General features: G+C 52.8%; 2 protein-coding genes across 6 annotated transcripts in view; both read left to right on the top strand.

Annotated features, from left to right (window-relative positions):
• The first annotated feature begins 2,813 nt into the window (after window positions 1-2,813).
• Mmp9 (matrix metallopeptidase 9) lies at window positions 2,814-11,261 on the top strand. Of its 2 annotated transcripts, none has more exons than XM_027423436.2 (14): window positions 2,814-2,956; window positions 3,261-3,428; window positions 3,885-4,117; window positions 4,340-4,488; window positions 4,680-4,808; window positions 4,915-5,088; window positions 5,346-5,519; window positions 5,915-6,091; window positions 6,208-6,363; window positions 7,934-8,219; window positions 8,349-8,488; window positions 8,701-8,851; window positions 8,951-9,054; window positions 10,954-11,260. In XM_027423436.2, the coding sequence occupies exons 2-14, from the start codon at window positions 3,288-3,290 to the stop codon at window positions 11,070-11,072; spliced, it is 2,133 nt and encodes a 710-aa protein (XP_027279237.1). In that variant the 5' UTR covers window positions 2,814-2,956; window positions 3,261-3,287; the 3' UTR covers window positions 11,073-11,260. The 2 variants fall into 2 exon arrangements, with proteins under 2 accessions (XP_027279237.1, XP_027279236.1); XM_027423435.2 differs by having other exon boundaries at window positions 2,833-2,956; window positions 3,256-3,428; window positions 10,954-11,261.
• Window positions 11,262-15,828: 4,567 nt separating this feature from the next.
• The window catches only part of Slc12a5 (solute carrier family 12 member 5), a 39,317-nt gene continuing 29,894 nt past the window's right edge, over window positions 15,829-25,251 (top strand). The window contains exons 1-2 of one of the 4 annotated variants that reach the window (XM_035446268.1): window positions 16,342-17,016; window positions 23,010-23,959. In XM_035446268.1, the coding sequence (XP_035302159.1) occupies window positions 23,908-23,959 (52 nt within the window). In that variant the 5' untranslated portion in view covers window positions 16,342-17,016; window positions 23,010-23,907. Of the gene's footprint in view, window positions 15,975-16,341; window positions 17,017-19,263; window positions 23,960-25,251 lie in introns of those variants that run through there. The other 3 variants (XM_035446266.1, XM_035446267.1, XM_027423422.2) reach the window with 3 other exon arrangements.

Here is a 25,251-nt window from a genome sequence, read left to right as displayed (position 1 = left end):
TCCCAGCAGAGGCAGGCGGATCTCTGAGTTCATGCCTGGTTTCAGAGCAAGTTCCAGGATACTCAGGGCTAAATAGGGAAACCCTGTCTTGAAAAACAAAAAGCAAAAAACCAACAAACTGAGGATCATCACCAATGGTTTGAGTATTCGATGGAACTTTTGAACCATTTACAAAGAAAAATCAACACACACCAGAGGTTCTTCCTTCCCTCTTGCCCAGGGGACATTTGGCAACATTGCTGGTTGTTACAATTGGCAGAGGTGGTGTGCTACTGGTATTTAGTGGGAAGAGAGGCTGAGGACACCTCTAGACACACTACAGTGGCCAGGGATGCCCCCAAACAAGGAACCATCAGCCCCAAGTATCAATAGTGCCAAGCTTACTGGATGTGGTGGCGAACGCCTTTAGTCCCATCACTCAGGAGGCAGAGGCAGGAGGATCTCTGTGAGCTTGAGGACGGGCTGGTCCATATTAGCAAGTTCTAGGCCAGGCAGGGCTACATAGTGGGACCCTGTCTCAACAAGATGGATGCCAAATATGCCAAACGGCATAGCTGTGGCATACAACACATAATAGGATACATGCATACACACACACACACACACACACACACACACACACACACACACACACACACACACACACGACATCTAACACAGCCATGGAATAATCCATAGACATGTCATCCACACAAATGACATCCTCAGCAAATCGCTGGCAAGATGGAGCTACTTCATAGATTTCTCTGAAGTCCCTGTCTGCTACCTAGATGAAGAGAGGCCCTCTTGTTTCCATTCCAGATCTTGTATTGCTCTTTGACCCTACACTCCAAGTCTGTAATATAGTTGCCTGGATCCCTGTTTTCAGCATATGAACCCACAAAGTCCTGAGCCTCTGTCCTCATCGTAGGAAGGTGGCATGGGATCAGAGGAGACAGGTACCAACTTTAAGGCCCTGGAAGCCCACCCATTTCTTTCATCTGTACTCTTATCTGCTCAGTCCCTGTGCAGGCGAAAGGCCTCAGAATCAGGCTGCCCAAAGCTTGAATCCTGACTCTCTGTTTTAACTCACTGTATGATCATGGGTAATTCCCTTGACTGCTCCGAGCTGAAGTTTCCTATGCCCCAAAAGCCGGGGTTACTCACCAAATCAAACTCATAAGCCAGGCATGATGTGCACACCTACAATACAGCACGTGGGCGTCGAGGCAGGAGATGGGAGCTCAACACAAACCTGAGCTACATCGTAGGATCTTTCCTCAATCAACCAAGGATGAGCTGGGAAATGACTCACTTCCAGGGTAAGAGCATCTGTTGCAGAAGCATGAAGACCGGAGTTCGGATCCCCAGCATTCATGTATAAAGCTGGGCATGGCCACTCATGCTTGCGTTCCCTGCACCAGGGGGATGGGGACGGGAACTGATTCAAAGACAGGAGTATGTCACTAAGGCTTGCTGGCTGCCAGTGTATCTGAAAAACATGGAACTCCAGGTGTAGTGAGAGACTGGTTCAAAGGAATAAGAAGAAAGATGACAGAGGAGAACAGCCAATGTCTGCTGTGGCTTTGGTAGGCATGAATGTGTGTCCCTGCATAACACTTGTGTACATACACATACCTCCCCCAAAACAAATAAGCAAAAACTCAGCTGCAGAGTGCTTGCCCAGCATGTCCAAGAGCCTAGTAGTGAGAGCATGTGCACACACACACACACACACACACACACACACACACTTGTGCGCGCACATACACCGACACACAGAGAGACATAGAAGAAAGAGAAGAAAGACAAGGAAGGGGAAATGAGAGGTTTATGGGAGCATACCACAGTGTTCAACACAATAAATCACAAAAAGTGAATTATCACTGTGGCTTGGAGATGTAATCTTGCCCAAGGTGACACAGTTGGGAAATGGTGAAGTTGGGAAATGGTGGGCCCAAGACTGAAATTCAGGACTGAAGGTCATCAATTAGAAGCACATAAGAGAAGCCGGGAGCACACCTGGCCTCCCTTCTCCTCCTCACAGGTTCGTTCCTTAGGGAAGTGTATGAAGGTCTGGGCACATAGAAGGTTCTGTGTAAACAGCTTGCCGTTTCACCATGGTGGCAGGCTGCATGGATGGAAGGCAGGGAGGGTGTTGGCAATTGGTGAGATGGCGCAGAAGTTTTCATGGCTGGAGCAGGGCTGGAACAGGGGAAAGGTCTGTAAAGCATTCATAGCTCAGGGAGAGGAAGGTGTTTGCTCCACATCACCCAGAGTCTCAGAGCCAAGACCCCAGTCTCCTGATTCTTTCTTCTTCTTCTTTTTTTTTTGGTTTTTTGAGACAGGGTTTCCCTGTGGCTTTGGAGGCTGTCCTGGAACTAGCTCTTATAGACCAGGCTGGTCTCAAACTCACCAGAGATCCACCTGCCTCTGCCTCCCGAGTGCGCCACCAACGCCCGGCCCCAGTCTCCTGATTCTGATCCCAAACCTGGCCTCCAAATGGCTAGAGGAATTGCCACCATCAACTGAGGCCTCACATACATACTGTGCTAAAAGCATTTTCTGTGTTCCTTCTCATTTTCTCCTTACAGCAGAATAGGGACAAAGGATTGAAGGAGGAAGGGTCCGTTTTTGTTTTTATTCTATGGACAGAAGAGGAAGGATGCTACCCGAGGCTCATGGGAAGGTGAAGCTTCTGCTTGCTCCCACATGCCCCTGGGCCTCAAGGAGTCAGCCTGCTGAAGCTAGGGGCTTGCCCAGTGGAATTCCCCAAATCCTGCCTTGAAGAGCCTGCTCCCAGCTGGCAGGAGAGGAAGCTGAGTCAAGGATACCACCAGGGAGGGGGATGAGAAGACAGAACCTACAGTGTGGGGAGGGGCTCCAGGCTGAGCTCTGGCCAGGGAGGGGGTGTCTCAGAAGCCCAAGAAAGTGGGATCCCAGGCAGTTTTCCTGTCCTCTTCAGACCCAGGGCTAGGTGAGTCCCCCATGCTGGACACCCCCCCCCTTCTCTTTCCCACAAATTCTGCAGTTTGCAAAACTCAACTGCTCCCCTGAGTGCTGTGGTTTCCTGTGGGTCTGGGGTCCTGCCTGACTCTGCAATGTAGAGTGTGGGCAGGGCAGAAAGGAGGGGGTGGTGTAAGCTCTTTCTTTGGGCTGCCCAACACACACACACACACACACACACACACACACACACCCTGAGTCAGCACCTGCCTGGAGGGGAGGGGCGGAGCTACTGATTCAGTTTTACTGCCTCTTTAAAATCTCCGAAAGGGCAGCTTCAGCCAGACACTGCCACCTTCACCATGAGACCCTGGCCGTCCCTGGTCCTGGCACTCCTGGTTCTAGGCTGCAGCTCTGCTGCTCCTCACCAGCGCCAGCCTACTGTTGTGGTCTTCCCCAGAGACCTGAGAACCAACAACCTCACCGACACACAGCTGGCACAGGTAGGCAAATGCTTCAGTGAATAGTTGGGAACGGCTGGCCCGGAAGACATCCAGTATCCCTGAGAAATCCTGGGGCTTGAAATATGCTTTCTGGATTTGTGTGGCATTGGGCATGTCTGGAGAAACGGAAGCGCCCGGGTTAGGCACCAGGGGTAGTGTGGAGGCACTGGGCAGTGGCGAAAACAATGGACACATTTCAAGTGTGCTGGTTCAATGAGATGGGGGTGGTTTCGGAGGGTTGTGGATTAGGCACGGGTTGGAAGTGAACCTAGGGGAGCTGTGGGGTAGGCGTGGTTCAGGTCTTAGGTGGGAAGGAGCTGTGTTATCCACAGGACGGGGAAATTCTAGCTGTTCGAGAAGCCCTGGTGTCCTGGTTTTAGAGTCCCTAAGCGTGTGGCCCAGAGGGCTAGGAAAGGGTGCCAGAACTCTGCAATGTCTCTGCTCCTCCACCCACAGGAATACCTGTACCGCTATGGTTATACTCGGGTAGCCGAGATGCAGGGAGAGAAGCTGAGCCTGCGGCCCGCTTTGCTGCTACTTCAGAAGCAGCTGTCCCTACCCCAGACTGGTGAACTGGACAGCAAGACACTAGAGGCCATTCGTGCACCACGCTGTGGTGTCCCAGACTTGGGCAAATTCCAAACCTTCGAGGGCGACCTCAAATGGCACCACCATAACATCACATACTGGTGAGATGCTGGGCTAGAAGCAGGTGGCTGGGGCGGGGCTGGAGGCTAGGCGACTCCTGCGCTTGACTGACAAGGCATCGAGGTACCTCATCTAGACAAGTTATGAGAGCAGGGAGCATGGGATGTGTAGCTGCTGCCCCGCCCCCTTTCATTCGTGATCCCAGCACGCCACCTCGCCCCCACCCCGCACACCGCACACCGACTCGGGCTTTTCACCGACAGGATTCAAAACTACTCGGAAGACTTGCCGCGAGACGTGATCGATGACGCCTTTGCCCGCGCCTTCGCGGTGTGGAGCGCGGTGACACCGCTCACGTTCACCCGCGTGTACGGCCTCGAAGCAGACATTGTCATTCAGTTTGGTGTCGCGGGTGAGAACTCCCGGGCTGCCCCACAATCGCTAGTCGCGGCTCGCACAAAGGACGCCCCCTTTCGCGGAATTGGAGCTGCAGCCGCCTTCTTGCAAGGCTTGGGGCGCTGTTCAGGGGACACAGCTGTCAGTCACCAAGTCTCCTGCCAGCTGTCGTTGGTTGACTCCCTTCCTCTCCGCCTGCCTCTGTAGAGCACGGAGACGGGTATCCCTTCGACGGCAAGGACGGTCTTCTGGCGCACGCTTTCCCCCCTGGCCCCGGCATTCAGGGAGACGCCCACTTCGACGATGAAGAGCTGTGGTCTTTGGGCAAAGGCGTCGGTGAGAGCTTGAGCTTTTCTGAGTCCCTGCCCCCGCCCCTGCCCCAACCCCCTTCTCTCAGAGTGGCCTGCGGCCAGCTGTCCTGACTCTAGTCTCCTTACTACAGTGGTTCCTACCTACTTTGGAAATGCAAATGGTGCCCCTTGTCACTTTCCCTTCACCTTCGAGGGACGCTCCTATTTGGCTTGCACCACAGATGGCCGCACGGATGGTGCGCCTTGGTGTAGTACCACAGCCGACTACGACACCGACCGCAAATTCGGTTTCTGCCCCAGTGAGAGTGAGTATGCGCTGGGGGTGGAGGGGTGGGGCGCCACCTTTAAGGGTCCAGAATCTTAGATCTTAGATCTCAGTTTTCAATCCCTATGTGAACAGGTCAGGTCTCTCTCTCTCTCTCTCTCTCTCTCTCTCTCTCTCTCTCTCTCTCTCTCTCTCTCTCTCTCTCTCTGGATCTAGACTCCTCTGTGAAATTAGAGTGTGGCTGAGACCTCTGACGGTCGGGGCCGCACTTGGGAGTAATAACGTGTGTCTCCTCAGCACTCTACACGGAGCACGGCAATGGGGACGGCAAACCCTGCGTGTTTCCATTCATCTTTGAGGGCCGATCCTACTCTGCCTGCACCACTGAAGGTCGCTCGGATGGTTACCGCTGGTGCGCCACCACAGCCAACTACGACCAGGATAAGCTCTACGGCTTTTGTCCTACCCGAGGTACCTCTCTTTGGCCCGCCCACCTGGTTCAGCCGGTCTCTGCCCTCCAGCACTGTTCTCCAAAATGTGGCTTTTCCATCCATCCATTTTCTCTCTCCATTTGCCATCCACAGTCCCCCTCCACATCTCCTCTCTGTGAGTCCCACTGGGGCAGCCTTTTTTTTTTTTTTTCTTTTTTCTTTTTTTGCTTGGCCTTAGGCCTCTGCCCTGGTCTCCTGGTCTAGGCTCTGCCCATTAGAGTTTCCTGGCTTCAGCAGTGCTCCACAGTGCCCCATAGGCTTCAGAAATAGGCCATGGAGATTCTCTAGTCCAGCTAGCTCAGTTTGCCTCCCTCCCCCCCCCCCCCCCCGCACCATATTAGATCCACCCACCTGGCTCACTCTTGCTCTTTCCAGCCGACGCTACTGTGGTTGGGGGCAACTCGGCAGGCGAGCTGTGCGTCTTCCCCTTTGTCTTCCTGGGCAAGGAGTACTCCACCTGTACCAGCGAGGGCCGCAGAGATGGGCGCCTCTGGTGCGCTACCACCTCGAGCTTCGACACTGACAAGAAGTGGGGTTTCTGCCCAGACCAAGGTGAGCGGTGTTCTGAGGCGCCTAGAGTGGGTTCCTCCCGGCAGTCGCGGTGGTGGAGCAGCCAGGGCTGGGGCTTTGGTCTGCTGTTTACACCTTAGGCTCCTCTTCCTATCCAGGGTACAGCCTGTTCCTGGTGGCAGCTCACGAGTTCGGCCATGCACTGGGTTTAGATCATTCTTCAGTGCCGGAAGCGCTCATGTACCCCATGTATCGCTTCCTTGAGGGCTCCCCTCTGCACGAGGACGACGTGAGAGGCATCCAGCATCTGTATGGTGAGGCTGGGGACAGAGATGCAGGGGCAGAGGGTAGGATGAGGCTCAGCTGTGGGACCAGAGAAGAGGGGAGGGACGAAATGGAACCTCAGTATCCATGGAGAACAGGGCCTGGGTGCCCAGCGAGTGCTTGGCGATGACTCTCCAGAGCGGGTTCAAAAGCCAGCCCGGGGCTGGGTGTGCAGCCTGGTGGTTAGAGTAGGCACCGAATGCTGCTGAGCGAGCATGGGGCCCCGGGTTTGGTCCTCCAGGCACTTCTTGGGTGAAATGGGTGTGTCAGGCCACCCTTCAGTCCCTCCTATATAAAGTGGTGTGTGTGTGTGTGTTTGTGTGTGTGTGTGTGTGTAATAGTGTGCCTCTCGTAAAGCTTTGATAGGGTTAACTGGAGTAGATTGGTGCCTGGCTTTAGTAAGTGCCATTTGATTGTCTTTCCTTCCTTCCTTCCTTCCTTCCTTCCTTCCTTCCTTCCTTCCTTTTTTGTTTTGTTGTTGGTCAACATTTACCCAAAAACAAAACAAAAAAACAAAAAAACGGGGCTACTTGCTGGGTGTGATGTTGCAGGTCTGTAATCCCAGCATTCAGGAGGCTGAGACAGGAGGGTTACCATGAGTTTGAGGCTAGCCTGAGATACATAGTAAGCTCCAGGCCAACCTGGACTACTTAAGGCTCTGACCCGGAGGAACTGCTAAAGGTGAACTTATTTGTATTTGCATGGGTGTTTGCCTGAGTGTCTGTGAGCCATGGATGTGCGGTGCCAGCTGAAGGTGCAAGAGGGTGGTGGATCCCTTGGAACGGAAGCTACCGGTTAACTACCATGTGGGTGCTGGGGAAGGAGCCCACATCCTCAGAAAGAGCAAGCAGTGGTCTTAACCACGCAGCCATCTCATCAACTCCAAAGGGAGCTTTAAAAGGCATAGAAGGTCAGGTGTGTTTGCACACACCTTTAGTCCCAGCATTTAAGAGGCAGAGGCAGACTGATTTCTGTGAGTTGGAAACCAGACAGGTTTACATAATGGGGGATACTGAAGGGCTATTCTTGTGAGTTCATTTTTATTATTTACACACACACACACACACACACACACACACACACACACACACATATATATATATATATATATATATATATATATGGTTTCTCTATGTAGCTTTGGAGCCTGTCCTCCTGGTACTTGCTTTGTAGACCAGGCTGGTCTCAAATTTACAGAGATCTACCTGCCTCTGCCTCCTGGGTGCTGGGATTAAACTCGTGTGCCACTGCTGCCTGGCTTAATCTTGCAAGTTTATAATGCTTACAGCACTGTTTGACACAGTGGCCACTCAAAAGACTCTCACCCCCCCTGACCTGGGGGAGTGAGGGAGATTCTTCCCATTGCTCTGCTCTGGCGACCCAGGCCACATCTTCACAGAGATCAGTATGGACACTTAGGGTTGGTGTGTGGGAAGAGGCCTGCTTGTAGCCAGCCTCCGGCTTCAAGGGAAGACAGATGACATCAGTGTTGGGCTCAGTAGTAGGCTAGGGTTATGGTGAATTGCTGACTAGAGTGTCTTACCTAGGGTCTTGTTTTAGGTCCTGGCCCTAAGCCTGACCCAGGGCTTCCAGCCACCACCACAACTGCACCACAGCCGACAGCACCTCCTACTATGTGCCCTACTGTACCTCCCACTGCCTACCCTACAAAGAGTCCCCAGGCTGGCCCTACAGGCCCTCCTGCAGCTGACCCTACAGGCCCCCCTACTGCTGGCCCTTCTGAGGCCATTACAGTGTCTTTGAGCCCAGCAGACAATGCCTGCAACGTGGATATTTTCGACGCTATCGCTGAGATCCAGGGCTCTCTGTATTTCTTCAAGGACGGGTGAGCAGAAGGGGTGTGTGGATGAGAGCGCGGGGAGGGGGGGGGACTTGGAGAGGAACCTGCCTGCCTCTTCAGCCCACTTTCCTCCCCAGGCCAAGGTTCAGGGCCCTGCTATCTCCTTTCTTTCAGTCGGTACTGGAAGTTCCTGAATCGCCGAGGGAGCCGGCTGCAGGGCCCCTTTCTTATTGCCCGCACGTGGCCAGCTCTGCCTGCAAAGCTGGACTCAGCCTTTGAGGATCCGCAGTCCAAGAAGATTTTCTTCTTTTCTGGTTAGTTGGTGCCTCTCTGGCTCAGTACCCATCAGCGTAGGACTGCGACACAAAGGGGGTCCCCTTGTGGGAAGGAGGCTATTGAATTTCGGCTGTTGTGACCCTTGAGTGGCATCTGAGACTAGGCCTCCCTGGCTTCTCCCTTCTGGCATTCAAAGAGACTGTGCTCCACCTCCGTGTCCCCAGACCAATGTGACCCTTTTCTTTTGTAGGGCGCAAAGTGTGGGTGTACACAGGCCAGTCGGTGCTGGGCCCCAGGCGTCTGGATAAGTTGGGTCTAGGCTCAGAGGTAACCCAGATCTCCGGGCTCCTCCCGCGAGGCGGCGGGAAGGCTCTGCTGTTGAGCAGGGAGCGCGTGTGGAGGTGAGAGCAACCGCGGCCGCCGGTAGGGGGAGCCCTGGCGCCACGCGCCCGCAGCCCGTGGGGGCGGGAGGGGCTCAGAGCTTGTCTGTTTTTCGGCAGGTTCGACTTGAAGACACAGAGGGTGGATCCCCAGAGTGTCACTCGCTTGGATAGGATGTTCCCTGGGGTGCCCTGGAACTCACACGACATCTTCCAGTACCAAGGTGAGGTTTGCTGATGCTGGCTGGGGAGGGTACCTTCATGAGATGCCTCCCACATTTGAGCTCCCTCTCTTAGCGACTGGCCAGTTTCTCAGCAGGAGAAAGTTCTTGGAGACTGAGGGAAAGCGCCCCCAGTTCACACAGCCAGCCCTAAGTCCCAGATTGCTTGCTTATCTTTCTCTTTTGGGAAATCCAGCACAGAACACCGTTCTCGGGAAGACTCATTCCTTTATTCCTTTATTACTAAAGGAATAATAACCAGTGATGAAGGGCCTGTAACGTGCAGGGCAGCCACTGGGGATACACTAAGAGGCAAGCAGCTTCTCGCTGTCTTTGGGCAAGTCACTGCCTCTCTTGGGGCCTCAGTTGCCCCATCTGTAAAATAGAGATTATTGGCTAGAGTTGTATTTATCTACTCCAGTAGTTGGCGGTTTTAGGCTGGTTTTAAAGCCCAAATCTCCCAATCGATCATTTTCAGCTGTCTTCTTTTTTTGTTTGTTTTTCAAGACATGGTTCCTTTATGTAGACCAGGCTGGCCTTGAACTCACAGAGATCTGCCTGCCTCTGCCTCCCAAGTGCTGGGATTAAAGGCGTGCACCACCACCTGGCTCAGCTGTCTCTATTATACCCCTCCCTCCAGCCATACTGGCTATCCAATAAACTTTAGTATATTCTGGAAGAGTGAGGAGGGATTAGGAGTGGAGGTCAGTGGTTCTGGGGGTGAGCTCAAACCAATGCTAAGGTGGAGCAAATTAACATGGCCTGACCACTGCCCTGTGTGTACTTCCAAGTTCTCTCTCTCTCTCTCTCTCTCTCTCTCTCTCTCTCTCAACCAGCTCTTGTAGACCGGCTGGTCTTGAACTCACAGAGATCTACCTGCCTCTGCCTCCTGAGTGCTGGAATTAAAGGCATGCGCCACTACCACCCACCAGGCTACTTCCAAGTTTTCATCTTCTCCCATACTCTACTTACGCTGTTGCTTTTTGAACAGATCAGAGTCATTCCTAGTTCAAGGCCTTTGGGCCAGTTGTTCCCCTATTTAGAAGGCTTCACACCTACTCTGTCACCACCCAGCCTCTCTCTCATCCTTCAGTGCTAATGTCACCATTTCAGGGAGAAACTAACCCAACCCTCATTATGTATTCACTTCTTTTTATTTCTTCCTGTATCTTGTGATCATGTCTGTATTTTTTCTACTGTGTTCTTCGGTCCTCTCACAGTACTTGGCACATAACTGGTACTCAGTAAATGTTTGTTGAATGAATTGACTAATGAATGAGTTTGTCCAATGAATGGTTGTTGGATGAATTGATCTGAGCATTAAAATCCCACCCATTCACTAATCTGCTGATTTGTCCACGACCTGTGTGTGTAGCACTTTCTATGTACCAGGCCTGTGCCCTCTAGCATCTCACGGGCAGGAAGAACTGAAATGTCATGTAAAAACCACAGAAAGATGTAGAAAGGCCAGGAAGGTGTGTCTTAGTTAGGGTTCTATTGCTTTGAAGAGACACCGTAACTATGGCAACTCTCATAAAGGAAAACATTTCATTGGGGCTGGCTTACAGTTCAGAGGCTTACTGTTTAGTCCATTGTCATCATGGTGGGAAGCATGGTGGCGTGCAGATGGACATGGTCCTGGAGAGGTAGCTGGGAGTTCTACATCTGGATCATCAGGCAGTGGGAAGAGAGAGACACATTGGATCTGGCTTGAGCATCTCAAAGCCCACCTCCAGTGACACACTTCCTCCAACAAGGCCACCCTTCCTAATAGTGCCACTCCCTATGAGCCTATGGGGGCCATTTTCATTCAAACTGCCATGGGGTAGTTGTAAAAATCTTGTTCCCGTGTCAATAAAGAAGCATAGGCTCAGCTTTCTTGTGTCTCCTTGTTTCCCACAGACAAAGCCTATTTCTGCCAGGACCGATTCTACTGGCGTGTGAGTTTCCGAGATGAGGTGAACCAAGTGGACCAAGTGGGCTATGTGACTTACGACTTCCTACAGTGCCCTGAGAACTAGTGCCCTCCTTCGCTTCAGCAGTGCAGTGCGCTGGAGAGTCCGCCCCAAGAGGGAAAGGAGCCAGTTTGCTGGATACAAACTGGTGATCTCTTCTAGAGACTGGGAAGGAGTGGAGGCAGGCTGGGCCCTCTCTTCACACCTTCCTTTTTTTGTTAGACTGTTTCTAATAAACATCGATTCCCTAACCTTTGCCAGCTTCTTTAATCAATCGGCTTCTCCTTATTTGTGTGTGTGTGTGTGTGTGTGTGTGTGTGTGTGTGTGTGTGTGTGTATGTCCGTCCACGCTTGCACATATGGAGCTCAGAAGAGAATGTTGTGGAATCGGTTCTGTCCTTCCATTTTTATGTGCGGTGTGGGGATTGAACTCAGCTTCTCAGGCTTTCATGGCAAGTGCTTCATCGGCTAAGACACCTCACTGACTCTAGTCACTTTTATGTATTATGCATGTGGTCACATTTACAGGCATGTATTTAACCCATAGAGTGCTTATTGTGTGCCAGGCACTGCTCCAAGCTCCACATAAATATTAAGGTATTCAGTTACCCCTACTGGAAGGTATTATGTAACTATTTCTCTTTCACATCTGAGGACACCACCAGGCTATTATTCACTCATCAATCATTTATGGAGAGCATCCCAAGGGAGCCAGGCTCTGTACTGGGCTCTGGGCACAGAGGAATTCATTGGATATGGGTCCTTCCTTCAAGGATCGCTCAACGACTCTCAGTGTCCTGGAAACCTGCTTGAACCAGACCCCAGACTCCATTCTTGAGAAGCTGGCTCACTCATGGGAGAAACCCTGTGGCTGGCGCAGAGCATGTGTGTTAGAGACATGTGCAGGAGGGTGCTGTGCATTGTGGCTGAGATAATGTCCTCCAGCCAAGATGATCCCTCCACTGGAACTGACCCAGGAAGGATGACAGAGTGTCTTTCTGGGGAATTGGGACAGCCTTTTTCAAAATTATTAATTAATTAGTTAATTAATTACTTTTACTGTATGACTGTATGTGTGTGTGTTTGTATGCACACATGTGTGTTGATACCTTGGGAGGCTTTGGATCCCCTAGAACTAGAATTGTAGGCAGTGGTGTGTTGCCCCATGCCAGTGCTGGGAGGCGAACTCTGGTCCTCTGGGAGAGGAGCAAGTGCTCTTAACTCTGAGCCGTCGCTCCAGCCAGCCATCCCCCAAACCATCAACCTGAAAATGGACTCAGTTTTCACCCTTCCACACGCATACACGAAACAGCACATAAAAGCATGGTGGCCATAGCGTTCAAATAGTGAGAAACTAGCAACAGGGATGTGTTTCCACCGAGGAGAGCCCAAGGGTGAGTGTGTGCTGTCAGTGAAAGGCTAGAAAGAGGAGAGAAGTTTGGTTCTGGGGAGTTCAAGGAAGAGTTCAGAGAATTGTCCCCCAAGCCCCTCCTCTGGGGTTGTTCCTCTCCCAGATGGTCTGTTTCCAGCTCAGGAATGAGCCACTCCCATCTGCACACAAGCATTCCTTAACACGCCTTGTTCAAAACCTCTCTCCACCCAGTCTCCCCTGGGATACTATCTGGTCTCCCCTCACCCCCAGGCCCACTCACAGGAAAACTTACCCATGGGTGGGTCCTGCTCACGTCGCCACTTCCTTGTTCCCTGCTCTCAACTATTCGCCTGTGACCTCCTGCAGTCAGCACAGCAAACACTACCTCTCCTCCGGTGTGACAGTCCATCTCTCTAGAAGTGCTTTTCTCACCCTTAGTGTGAGGAACACCTTCCATCCTGCCCCTTCTCTTCCCTCTCTGTAACCTCTAATGGTAGCATGCCCTAAGGCTCAATTCTCAGATGCTTCACTGTGGACACTCACTCCCTGTGATCTCACCAGCTGTCCATGTTTGAATAGCCTATCTGTCCAAACTGACATCCTCAGGGGACCTCTCCCCCAAGCCATGTCTCAGGCTAGGCTGCCTGCTCTTACTGACCTGATAGGCTTTCCACCTAAACAGACCCAGCCCCTCCTCCTCCAGGTGCCACCACCTTTGTATGGTTGTGGACATGCACATTCACACACAACTTTCATTCCACTGAGCTTTTACCCACTAAGCCATCTTATTGCCCTCCCCCACTATTGAAATAGTTCTATAAGGTGTGTTCCACCTTTTGAGTTTATTGAGTCCTTTTGTCCAATGATATTTTTGCAAGATTGTGCATATTTTGTAAATAGTAGATGATTTATTCTTAGCACTATGTCCAATTCCATTGAGTAGATGCTTGACAATAATCAATTTTGCTATTGGTAGACATTTGGGTAGATTCAGATCTGGAATCATTATGGATAATGCTATGACCATTTTTGGAAAAGCTTTGGTGGGGGAGTGGTTGGAAAGACAGCTCAGAGGTTAAAGTATTTGGTTGTCTTACAGAGGATCCAAGTTCAGTTCCTAATCCCAACATCTGGTGGCTCACAGCTGCCTGTACCTCCAGTTTCAGGGGATCCAACATCCTCTTCTGGCCTCCATGGGGACTGTACACATGTACACACACACACACACACACACACACACACACACACACACACACACACACACACACACGGCAAACAAAAGCCTTTGGGGGCACATGGGTAGCCATTTCTTCTGCCCACAAACTGGAGTAAAAGTGGGCCAATGGGCATGTGTATGCCCAGCCTTAAGAGATGTGACCAAACAGCATTCCAGGGTGGTTTTGACTGTTTCTACTCCCCCACAGTGCAGCTCTCTGATTCCATTGTTACACCCCATGCAGAGATCCTGCTGTCTTCCACAATGTATCTGACATCTGCCCCTTAGACCGGCCACCATCAGCCCTTCATTTGGTTCCCGGTATCCATTCCTGACTTCTGCACGTGTGTGTGTGTGTGTGTGTGTGTGTGTGTGTGTGTGTGTGTGTGTGTGTAGACATACATATACATGTGTGTGGGTGCAGGCAGAGGCCAGAGGCCAACTTTGGGTGTCACCTCCAGGCACTTTCCGTCTTGATTTAGAAGCATATAGTTACTGGTATGTCTACTGTCCCATGTGCTAACAGCACTTGTGTGGAGGTCAGAGGAGCACTTTCTGGAGCCGATTCTTCCCTTCATCAAACTCATGTCATCAGACTTGCTGGCAAGTGCCTCAGTCCCATCCCCCAGAAAGGGCTTCTTTGTGTAGCTTTGTAGACCAGGCTGGCCTCGAACTCACAGAGATCACTTGCCTCTGTCTCCCAAGTGCTGGGACTAAAGGTATGCACCACCACTGCCGGGCTCCCATCTTGTGTTTTGAGCAGGGTCTCTCTTGTTTTCTCCAGACGTGGGGCCTTGCTGGGCTGGCTGCCACTGGGACCCTCATGGCTGCCTCACCAGCCATATGATTACAGGCTCTGTACCCCATGCACACTCAGCTGAGTAATCTTCCCATGCCTTTAGTCCAGCTGTCAGAGCCACTGATTTGTTTAAATATAAATCAGATCACACTATCCTGCTGCACCAAAACTTCCAGTGGCTCCCCTTTTGAGTTAGAAGAGTCCAGGCTTCTCCTCAAAAATTTTTATTGCTGTGATGGAACATTCTGACCAAAAACAATTTTGGGAGGAAGGTGGGTTTTTGTTTTTTTAGTTTCAGCTTACAGGCATTACAGTCCATCACTATGGAAAATCAGGGCAGGAACCTGGAGGCAGGAACTGAAGCAAAAGCCACGAGGAACACTGCTTCCTGGCTAGCTCCTTATGGCGTGTTCATTCTACTTTCATATAGCACCCAGGACCACCAGCACAGAAGTGCTAACCCTCACAGCAGGCCGGGCACTTCCACATCAATCATTTATCAAGGAAATGTCCCACAGGCTTGCCCACAGACTAACCTGGTGGAGGCATTTTCTCAATTGAAGTTCCCTCTTCTAAAAATCACTCTAGCTTGTGCCAAGTTGATATAAAACTAGCAAGCATAGACTTCAAGAGGCTGCTTGCTCTCTTTCTCATTTCCTGTCATTCATTCATTCTGACACAGACACAGTGTCCCTCTTGTGCTTTCTTGAACAGTCCAGGCTCCTTCTTGCCCCAGGGCCTCTTCATTTGCTACTCAAGATGCCCAGTATCAAACCCAAAGCCCAGGGCATGCCTGGCAAGCATCCTCCCACTGAATACGTCTCTAGACCTATGTGCTTGCTTCTGCTTCTGCTGCAGAATCCTTCCCTGAGATCTCTGCATTGCTGGTTATCCTGGTCAGTGAGGTCTCAGCTCAAGGCTCATGCTTTCTGGGAGCCCTTCTCAGATTACCCTTTAAGTTCTCAACAATGGTGCTAGTTTTCCTTCTTAAGATATGGCACAGTCTCGTATGTATGTATGTATGTATGTATGTATGTATGTGCACGTATATATACATATATATATTTGCCCACACACTTTCTCCGATGTCCTCCTTAGAGCATAAGCCTCGGGAAGGTAAGTAGACATTTGGTGGTCACTACCCTATGGGCAGAGGTCTCCGTCGTCCAAAACAACAGGATCGCCATCAACTTGTGCTGAGTGAACGAACCCCAGGTGTTCAGGAGACCCCCCAGAAGAGGTGGAGGAACCCTCCGTGAGACATGACTCACATCTGGGTAGGCTCCTCAGGTGCTTCTGGTGAAACTGAGAGCCTAGGGCTTCAAAAAGGGGCCAGATTGGAGCGGCTGGGAGCAGCGGGCACTAGGACCCGGCGCGGCTCGCGGCGGGCGGGGAAGCTCTTGGCGCTTCAGCAGCCTGGCTGCGGCCACTTGTGCGATCCCGCCGCCCCGCGCGACATGAGCCGCAGGTTCACGGTCACCTCGCTGCCCCCCGCGGCGCCGGCTGCCGCCGCCGCCGACCCCGAGTCTCGCCGGCATTCGGTCGCCGACCCCCGCCGGCTCCCAAGGGAAGACGTCAAAGGTAGAGGCCGCAGGGGGCGGGGCTGCCGGGGGCGGGGCGAGAGGGCGGGGCCACTGCGGGGTGGGGCGGGGCCTGGGCTGGGCGAGGGGTGCTGCAGGGAGCCGAGAGGAGTGCTGACCAAGGACTTGGGGCGCCCCGGAGGGAAAGACGAGGGGGCGGGGCCGGATCCTGATGGGCGGGACCACGGGGGAGAAAGTGGGGCTAGGAAATGAGTGGGGCAGGGGCGAGGGAAGAAGGGGGCAGCTGCGGACGCAGGGGTTGTGTCTGGGTCTCGATGGGAGCAGGCCCAAGCGCTGAGGAGGAGGGGGGCCTTGCAAAGAGGGAGTGGGAGGGAAAGAGAGAGGGGTACTATGAGGTTGGGGGATTCCAGGGCTGCGGGGAAGCGGGCCTGTGTCGATTTGGGGGTCGGAGGCAGCCAGAAACGGTTGGGGCCTGAGGATGAGAGTGGAGCCAGGTTGGGTGGGTGGGGTCGCTGAGGCAGAAGCCACGTCAGCGGGCCCCGGACGCCCCGTGGGTTCTCCAGTGTTGTGTGTCTATAGAGTCGGGAACGCCTGGGTGTCCCCTAAAGCAGACCGCAGGGAAGTTTGAATCCTGGGCAGCTAGGTCCCGGAAGGATGCCAGAGGACCCAGTCTCAGTGCCCCGGGACTCAGCTCCCTCTGAGGGAGAGAGAGCTCCTGAAGGGTTGGAGGAGCTAGCTCAGCTGGAGTTGGGGGCCCAGTGCAGCGATCTTGTAGTGGAAGTCACCAGCACCTACAGTGGAGAGAGCAGAAGCATCCTTCTGGCCTTCAGAAACGAAGTAACATCCTGGTTGCAGACAGAATCCCCTCTGCAAGGGCCGCTTGCTGGGTTCTCCCTCCCCCTAACTCTGCCTCCCTCACGTTTGGAAGGAGAGGGGCAAACAGGCTTGGAGTGGCCACAAGGCCGAGAGGAGAGAGCCTTCCCTGGCCGCTAGGGGTCGCTCATGAGCCGCGGGTGAGCTCGCCTTGCCTGGAGCTAACACAAGCGTGGTTCTTAGGGGGATCCTTCAGGAAGCTCCTCAAGGTATGGACAACTCCAGTTCTGGACTTCCGCAGGTTCCATTCAGGTGACCCGACCGCCTCGTGGATGTGGACACTCGGGTCTCTTTCTCACTCTCCCTCTTTGCTGTAGCTCCTCTTGTTCCTCAGTTTAAAAAATGGCTTCCAAGCCTCTCAGAATCAAGAAACTCAGCAACGCTGAGTTTCCTCTTCTCACCAAATCCAATTATTCCTCATGATCTGGCCACTGACCTCCAAAACTGAACCTGAATTCTGTTACATCTCTCCTCTGCCTGTCACCATCCCCCCCCCCCCCCCCCGGTCCAAGACTGCAATGTTGCTACATAGCCAGGACCACATCCTTCTCTGGTTCACCTGCCGCCAGCCTGTCCTAACCATCCCACAAGGAAGATGTCCACCACTGTAGGATAAAAGGTCAAACCCTTTAGTTTGTCACTCAGTTTCCTTCCTCATTTGCATCTGGTATACCTCTTCCTGTTCAACCCTCGCCCCCACTTCCACTAGCCAGGAAAACTCCCACTCACCCTGTTAAGTTATAGCTCATTTCACCTCTTCCGAAATCCCTTCACCCCCCCCCCTCCCAGGAGGAGGTAGTCATTCCTTTCATCCTACCCACTGGAACACATTCCCAATGGATGCTGTCAAGTGCATCAGAGACAGAGATCACGTCTTTTTTATCTTTGTGTTCTGAGTTCTAGACCCAAAGCCTGACAGTGAGTGATGAGTGCTCATCAGATGAGAATGTGTGGCTCTAGCCTCCTCCTTCTCCTCTCCTCCCTCTTTGCCTTTTCTCCTCCTGTTCTTCAGACCTTGGCCTGGGAGGAAGATGCTGGGGACTCACATCCCCAGGTGATGGCTCAGTCTTTCCGTTCATGCTCCCAAATACCTGCCCCATTGACATAAAACACAGACTCAGAATTGGACTGTTCAAATGTGTGGGAAATGGCTGTGTGTGTGAAATGTGTGCTGTGCTGAGGCTGTGTGTGCATGTCTCGATGTATATATTCCACAGTGGCTTTCAGGACCTGTCAGATATCCAGTGAGTCAGGGCTTACGTGTGTCACTGTGTTGCCAGTGTGTATGATGAACATATTGGGTGTACAGATTTCTGGTTTTGTCTGGGGGGGTGGGCACTTGTATCCAGTTCATCCAGAGTTCCCCTTAGTCATGATTTGGGTGACTCTAACCCCTCAAGCCCTCAGATGACCTCAAGAACCTCCTCCTTGAAGGTCACTGAGTAGAGAATTAGACCAGTGCTCCCAGGAGCAGCTTAGCATCTGGTGTCTTTCCCACAGCTGCCCGTGTGTCAGTCTGCAGACAAGAGTCAGTGAGCAGTTCAGAGAGATGCTCTCCCCATCTCTTGTCCCCGGGCCCAAAGGGAAGGGTGGCAACATATGTAAGGGCTGGGAGGGGTTTGGGGGGACTGGCAACCATGTATGTGTGAGCATTGCATTTTACTGTGGGCCCAGGCTATAGGGTTTGCCCCTTGGAGGGTTGCCTGCTATATGACCTACAGAGATGAAAAGGGCAAGTGAGAAACTGAGCCTCAAATGTACCCTTAACCCTGGACTGCAGCACATGCCTAATTGTATCTTTCGGTCCATAGAAAAGTTGATGGTAATCTCCCAGGATAGGAGGAGACAAATTCTTACAGCTCTGAGCCAAGCCCACTTCCTTTCACCCACACCTCATGCCTCAGCTTTTCAGGTGGAGGCTGGACAGTGGGAAGGGACCCTGGGGCCAGGCTCACAGAAATTGAGGCTTGCCTTTGTGGAGGGCTAATATGGTAACGTTTGCAACCTGCTGGTGGTGGTGGCACACGCCTTTAATCCCAGCACTCAGGAGCAGAGGCAGGCAGATCTCTGAGTTCCAGGCCAGCCTGGTCTACAAAGCTACAAAGAGAGACCCTGTCTTGAAAAACAAACAAACAGCTAGGCATTGGTGGCGCATTCCTTTAATCCCAGCACTCAGGAGCAGAGGCAGGCAGATCTCTGAGTTCCAGGCCAGCCTGGTCTACAAAGCTACAAAGAGAGACCCTGTCTTGAAAAACAAACAAACAGCTAGGCATTGGTGGCACATTCCTTTAATCCCAGCACTCGGGAGGCAGAGGCAGGCGGATCTCTGTGAGTTCCAGGCCAGCCTGGTTTCCAGTGCGAGTGCCAGGATAGGCTCCAAAGCTACACAGAGAAACCCTGTCTCGAAAAACCAAAAAAAAAAAAAAAAAAAAAAAAAAAAAAAGAAAAAAAAAGAAAAAGAAAAAGAAAAACAAACAAACAAACAATAAAAGATAGCTTTTGTGGGGGATGAAGCAAGACCATAAGATAGGCCATGCATGCTCTGGCCCAAGCTCTGTGGTGTCACCTTGGACACACCACTTTCCTTCCCTGGGCCGCAGTTCACCTGTCTGTAGTGTGAAGTAGGAAGAGTCCTTCCTTCCACAGAAATACTGAAGATGAGCCTGTGGCAATAGTCACACCTGTAATTCCAGGAGGCTGAGGCAGCCTAGCCTGGGCTACAAAGAAAGACTTTTCTTCAAAAACAAAACACTTTAAACACCAAAAAAAAGGCAAGAGTTTTTGATGGTTTATAAGGGTGGGGCCTCCCCCAGACTCAGATCTCTTATTTCAGTCTTGCTATCTGCAAATTGGAAAGAATGATGGTGTTATTGGTGTGTGTGTGTGTGTGTGTGTGTGTGAGAGAGAGAGAGAGAGAGAGAGAGAGAGAGGAGAGAGACCATTGGTTTCTCTACCTTCAGTCAAGACTCAGAACCTCACTGCCCACCTCAGCCCAAGGTGAGCCCTAGGAATCTCCATGACAACAAACTGGTTATGAACAGGGCTGCAGTTGCCATGGTGACAGCTCTCTCTCTCTCTCTCCTTCCCTCCCTCCCTCTCCCCTCCCTTCCTTTCTCTTTCTCACCCCTTCTCTCCCCTCCTCTCTTCTCAATGAACCAGAGCTATCTACAGGCCCCAGCTTCCCAGGCGGGGTGAGGGTGGGGTTGAGTTACATGAGAAGAGGTCCAGATTGGGAAATAGGGAAGACAGGCTGAGTCTGCAGGGGAATAGGGGGCTGTTGGGGGTGCTGTTGCCATGGTGACGGGGCTGCAGCCTGTTAATTAAGCCCCCGGTTACCACGGAGACGGTGGTGGTTGACGTGCTCTGCTTCGAGCCCTCTATGTGTGGGGTGTGTTATGCACTGGACTCATCAACTGGCTGTTTAGGATAAGGCATGCAGGTGGCAGGAGGAGGGGTGAAGGAGAGGCCTTGGGGTCTTAGCTCCATGACAGGAGGTGGGTAGGTCAAGGGAGTGATGCTTGGTGATAAGGATGAGTAGGGACTGAGCCAAATGGGGGGAAAACTGTGCCTATGGGAAAAAGGTACAGTTGTGTCTTCCAGCTTCCCCCGGCAGCCCCTGTCCTGGCTTAGTGGAGAAGGCCTGCCTAGAGCTTGAGAGGCTGGATTCTAGTCCCCACTTGTAAATTCAGCCCACGAGGAAAATGCCTCCCATTCCATTCCATTTCTAGACTCCAATTTCATCATAAGTGGTAAGTGGAAAAATAATTTATAAAGTCCTTTCTTGCACCCCAGTTCTCACGTGGTGGGAGGCAGCTTCACCGAGCTTCTCTCTGAGAAACACAAGGTGGGGGGCTGCATTTTGGAGATTCTGAGTTCAAAAATAGGAGCCTGCTCACTGTCTCTTAAGTTGCTCTATCCAGGGGCTTTCCTCTACTGTCCCATCTTCCCAGGGCTCTGCTCCTCTGCATGGGGAGGGTATGCTGGTTCCTGGGCCTCAGAACTGAAGGCCACCTCTTATTAGCCAAGGCCAGGCTGGCCATGTAGGAGGTGCTTGCAATGAGTTTTCTGAAAGTCTCACCAGGAAGGCAAGGAAGAGCCCCCAGCTTCCTTGAGTGGTGTCATTTGGAGGTCTTGGGGTCTCCCTTTGGAATTCTACCCTTGCTTGGTCTGGACTCCCTGGGAAGAATGTTTTTTTCCTTTCCTCACTTTACAGTGCCCTGTCTGGTTTCGTACTCATATGTAGACCAGGCTTGCCTCAAACTTGTCATGAGAATTCTGCCTCTGTTTCCTGATAGGTGTGTACTGCTACAATCAGCCAAGTGGCTTCCTCCCACCCCACCCCCAAATTCTTTGTGGTGTTGGGGATTGAACTCAGGGCCTTGTGCATGCTAGGCAAGCTCTCTCAAACAGAGCTATATCCTAAGGCTTCCTCAGGAAGAGCTCCATGGTCTGAATCCAAGACTCACAGAAGACAGGGAGAGATCACTCTTCACTTACAGATGCAGATGCTGAAGTCCAGAGGGAGGGAATAAGTAGAATTCTACAACAGAGGGTAGGATAGAGTCAGTGTCTCCCACATCCCAGGTGGCTCTCCAGGTCAGAGCTCTAGTGAGGCTCGACAATGGGGCAGTCGGAAAGGACAGTCACTTCTGGCCTTCACCTATTTCCTGTGGTTATCCTTATGTCTTTATAGAGAGGTTTACTCCCTGGATGATCAGAGATGCAATAGCACCAGGCCATAGATCTTCATCTAAGTATGCCCCTAGAGGGACATCCCAGACTGGAGATTCTGGAGATTGCTGGAAAACACCTCCGACAAACACACTTCATGTTTTACCTCTTTACACATCTCTACAGAGTAATATAGAGTAATATAGGATAGATTGTAGTGTGCTAGTGTGTGTGTGTGTGTGTGTGTGTGTGTGTGACTGACTCTGTGACAGCCAAGGGTACCAAATATAGTATATTGTTATTCTGTATGTGTGCAAAATGTGTGGACAGAGGACAACTTGCAAGTATCAGCTTTCTTCTTCAGCCATTTGGGTCCCAAGCATTGAACTCAGGTTGTCAGGCTTGGTTGTAAGTGCCTTTATCACTGAGCCATCACACCACCTCCCAAGGGCTCACATCTTGTCCGAATAGTTTACTCTCCTCCCTAATGGATTAGCTGGGTGTTTACAAAGCCAATCGGTGAAAGCACCTTGTTTTTGGTGAGTCCCTCAGAAGCATCCTTTGAGTCCACCATGGAAGATACCACAGTTGGGTCTAGTCTGAAACCATTGATACATTCCTCAGTGCCAGCATGGCAGTTGGCCGTGTCCATGATCCTGAAAATGCCTGCGCTGTAAGGTATCTCTACAGATACAGGAGGCTGTCTGCTCCAGCCAAGATGCTGCTCTAGCCCTGCATCTTTGAAACCTGGACATAAAAGAGGAAAAGTCCATCCCAGACTCAACCCCTGTTAATCGTTCTTCCTTTCTTTCATTTATTCATTTTTGGAGCAGAGAATCAGAGGCAGCTGAGCAGCGTAGATATGATTGTATTCATGTCTCTTTCATTGGAGGCAAGATCAATTTTAAAGAGGCTACTGAAGAATGACCTAAGTTGGAGTAAATAGAAATGGGTTCTAGACTCAATTCTGCCATTCTGGCTTTGTGTTCATGGGCAGTCATTTTCTGTCTTGGGTGCTTAGCTTTTTCATCTATGAAAGGAAAACTGTGCATTAGATAAATTCTTCTGTCCTGGGATTTTGAGGACTCAAGTCAGGAACCAGTGTGACTGTGAAGCTATTTCCTGTACCCTGATGGTATGTTTAGAACTCCCAGATGCAAAGGTTCTAAATTTCAGATGTTGCTTTCCGCAGCGTCTCCACCATTGGCTCAAGTCTGGACTCTAGGGTTGCTGAGGGGTCCCAGGGTAATCAAGCTTCTGAGGGAGGGACTGAAGGGGAGGAAGAGAACAGGAGAGTATGTCAGGTCTGGAAAGCCTCAGAAAGCAATCCTGGATTAGGGGATTAGACACTCCCGCCCCAGGAGAAAATCTGGTCCCCAACCAGCAGGCGGCCTTATTCTCCCCTCCCCCCTCCCCTGTTCCTGGCCAGCCCGAGGCCACCATACCCTCCCTAGAGGCTGCACCATCTCAGGAGGAAAGGCGGTGTTACGAGACCTCACTGCTGCCTGCTCCCATTGCATTTCATCCATAGATCATTCAACTTCAGAAAGCCCCTGTCTGTGGTGTGGACTCCAGGGACTTGTCTTGGGTAGGATGCTGAGACTCCAACCAGCCTGAGCACCGTGAGAGAATTCTCTACAACTCCTCTAGTGGCAGCCACCAGTTTAAAAACAGAATGGGCCAGACAGACCATTGACCCGAGGCCCCTGGGGCAACACAGTACCTCTTCCTTTACCTCCAACCTCTAGGACAGAGATCTGGGAACCGGTTTGGTTTTCCTTCCAGGCCCTGCCTCACCAGTTTGTAGACAGGTTCCCTGGGGTCCTTATATTACACAGCACCCACCCCTGACACCTCAGTTCCCCACATGTTCCCTCCAGGGGTCATCTCGGACCCCCAGTCAGGCAGCCGCTGCGGGGCCGCCTCCCCGCGGCCGCGACCTAGTTCCCTGCCGTTATTTTTAGGGCGCGGGATGGCACCTGCCCACGTGCCGGGCCCCGCCTGCGCTGGAGAGTGGGGGGGGGGGAGGCTGCTTCTGCTCTAGGAAGCAAGGGCCGCGTCGCCCGCAGCACCCCCTCCATCCCACCCGAGCAAGCCCCCAGTTTTCCCCTGAGGGGGCCATTGGAGCTCTGTCCGCCCCTCATCCCCTCTCCTTCCTCCCTCTCCCCCCCCAAAACCCGCCAGTGGCTCACGCCTCCTGCATACGGGATGAGGTGAGCAGCGCCGCTGCTGAGAGGGGGCGCGCGCGGGTGTGAGCGTGTGTCCGTGTGCGAGTGTGTGTGCGCCGGGCGGGCGGGCGGGCACTGCAGCTTCTTCCTCCGTGGAGCGGAGAGCGAGCGAGAGAGCTCGAGCAAGCGAGCGCCAAAGGCGGGCAGAGGGGCGCGGGCGAAGCGGTGCAGCCATCCCGGGGCCAGTACTGCGCAGCCACCATGCTCAACAACCTGACGGACTGCGAGGACGGCGATGGGGGAGCCAACCCGGGTAAGCCGTGGTCCGGGGGCGGCGGGGGAGGGGGCGGCGAGGAGGAGGGCAGCTTCGGGGTGAGAGGCGGAGCGGGGGCCGCCTCCTGGAGAGAAGAGCCTGGTACTGACCCGGACTGCGGATGCGGGAGGCCTCCCGCCCGGAGGCTCGCTCCATTGGAATGCGCTAGGCGCTGTCCGAGGTTCTGGAATGCGCCGCGCTCCGAGGCAGATTGGGGACCAGGGATTGGGATGATCCGCGGCCTGAGGCCAGATTTGGATTAGCTAAACCTAAGGGGCTATTGGAAGGACATGGAATAGCTGGAACAGGGCTGAGGTGCCGTTCGACGGGCAGGAGGGAGGCTCCTTTCCCGGAGAGGGGACCCGGGAGTCCTGGCGCAGAGCAGGGCTTCTGGGGATGCAGTCTGCGGCAGTCCCTTGCTCTGAGCTTCGGGGAGTGATGGCTCTGAGGTTTGGAGGCTTATAGCTCCCGTCGAGGCTGCGGTGTTCCCATAAGGGGATACTTGGTGCAACCGGGACCCCCTCCCCCAAGGCTCCCTTAAGTCCTTATCTCAACCTGAAGCTACCTCCCCTGTGGATTTTCAGGTCTGCTTTGCTGGATTTCCTCTCCCTCTCGGTTCCTATTCAGGACAGGAAACAAGATCCCTTCTTCCCTCTTTCCCCCTTGTCTTGGTACCCCGGGCAGCAGTGTGGTTTTCAGGGCGGGGCAGGGGGAAGACTTTATAGTTAGCTCTCTTAGCTATCCTGGTGAGGCCTCAGAAACGGGGTCCCAGTGGCTGAATTCCCAGCGCTGTGGTGACACTGCGGACTCGCTGCGGTGGGTGCAGAGACTTGCCAGAAGCTGAGGGGCTCAGGAGCAAATCGGTGCTGTTCCGGTTCTCCATCATCCTTCACTGCCGTTTTTTTCTGCTCCGAGGTCTTGGGGCCAGCCACCCCCTCGGGCTCCCAGGCCCCTCGCCGCCCCCAAGCGGTCTCAGTCATCCATCACGGCTGTCAGCCGCCCCCAGCCCCCACCCTTTAGCGGCGCTGCGTCCCCTGTGCACTAGCGCATCTCCAGTGCTTGCTGTCTGCGCTCAGTGCCTTCAAATGCTCCCCTAGGCATTGCTTGACCCTCAGGGCTGAGACTCCCACAGACCTCCCCAGGAGATGGCCCAAGGCCACAAGAACTGAAAGCATGATCTCTCAGACACTAGCAGGTTTAACTCCGAGGTCGTTGATTTTGGATCACAGTCAGGGCCAAGTGGAGGAGTGGGAAGGCTGGGGGCACCAGCATCCCTGGTCCTTTGTCAGTGA

This window comes from Cricetulus griseus, chromosome 6 (assembly GCF_003668045.3).
Source record: "Cricetulus griseus strain 17A/GY chromosome 6, alternate assembly CriGri-PICRH-1.0, whole genome shotgun sequence".
NCBI lineage: Eukaryota > Metazoa > Chordata > Mammalia > Rodentia > Cricetidae > Cricetulus > Cricetulus griseus.
This window is presented reverse-complemented; position numbering and strand designations above follow the sequence as displayed.

Coding starts and splice junctions, on each gene's coding strand:
- Mmp9 (XM_027423435.2), top strand. CDS start 3,288: ATGAGACCCTGGCCGTCCCTGGTCCTGGCACTCCTGGTTCTAGGCTGC. Junction 4,118..4,339: donor CACCATAACATCACATACTG/GTGAGATGCTGG, acceptor TTTCACCGACAG/GATTCAAAACTACTCGGAAG. Junction 8,852..8,950: donor AGCAGGGAGCGCGTGTGGAG/GTGAGAGCAACC, acceptor GTTTTTCGGCAG/GTTCGACTTGAAGACACAGA.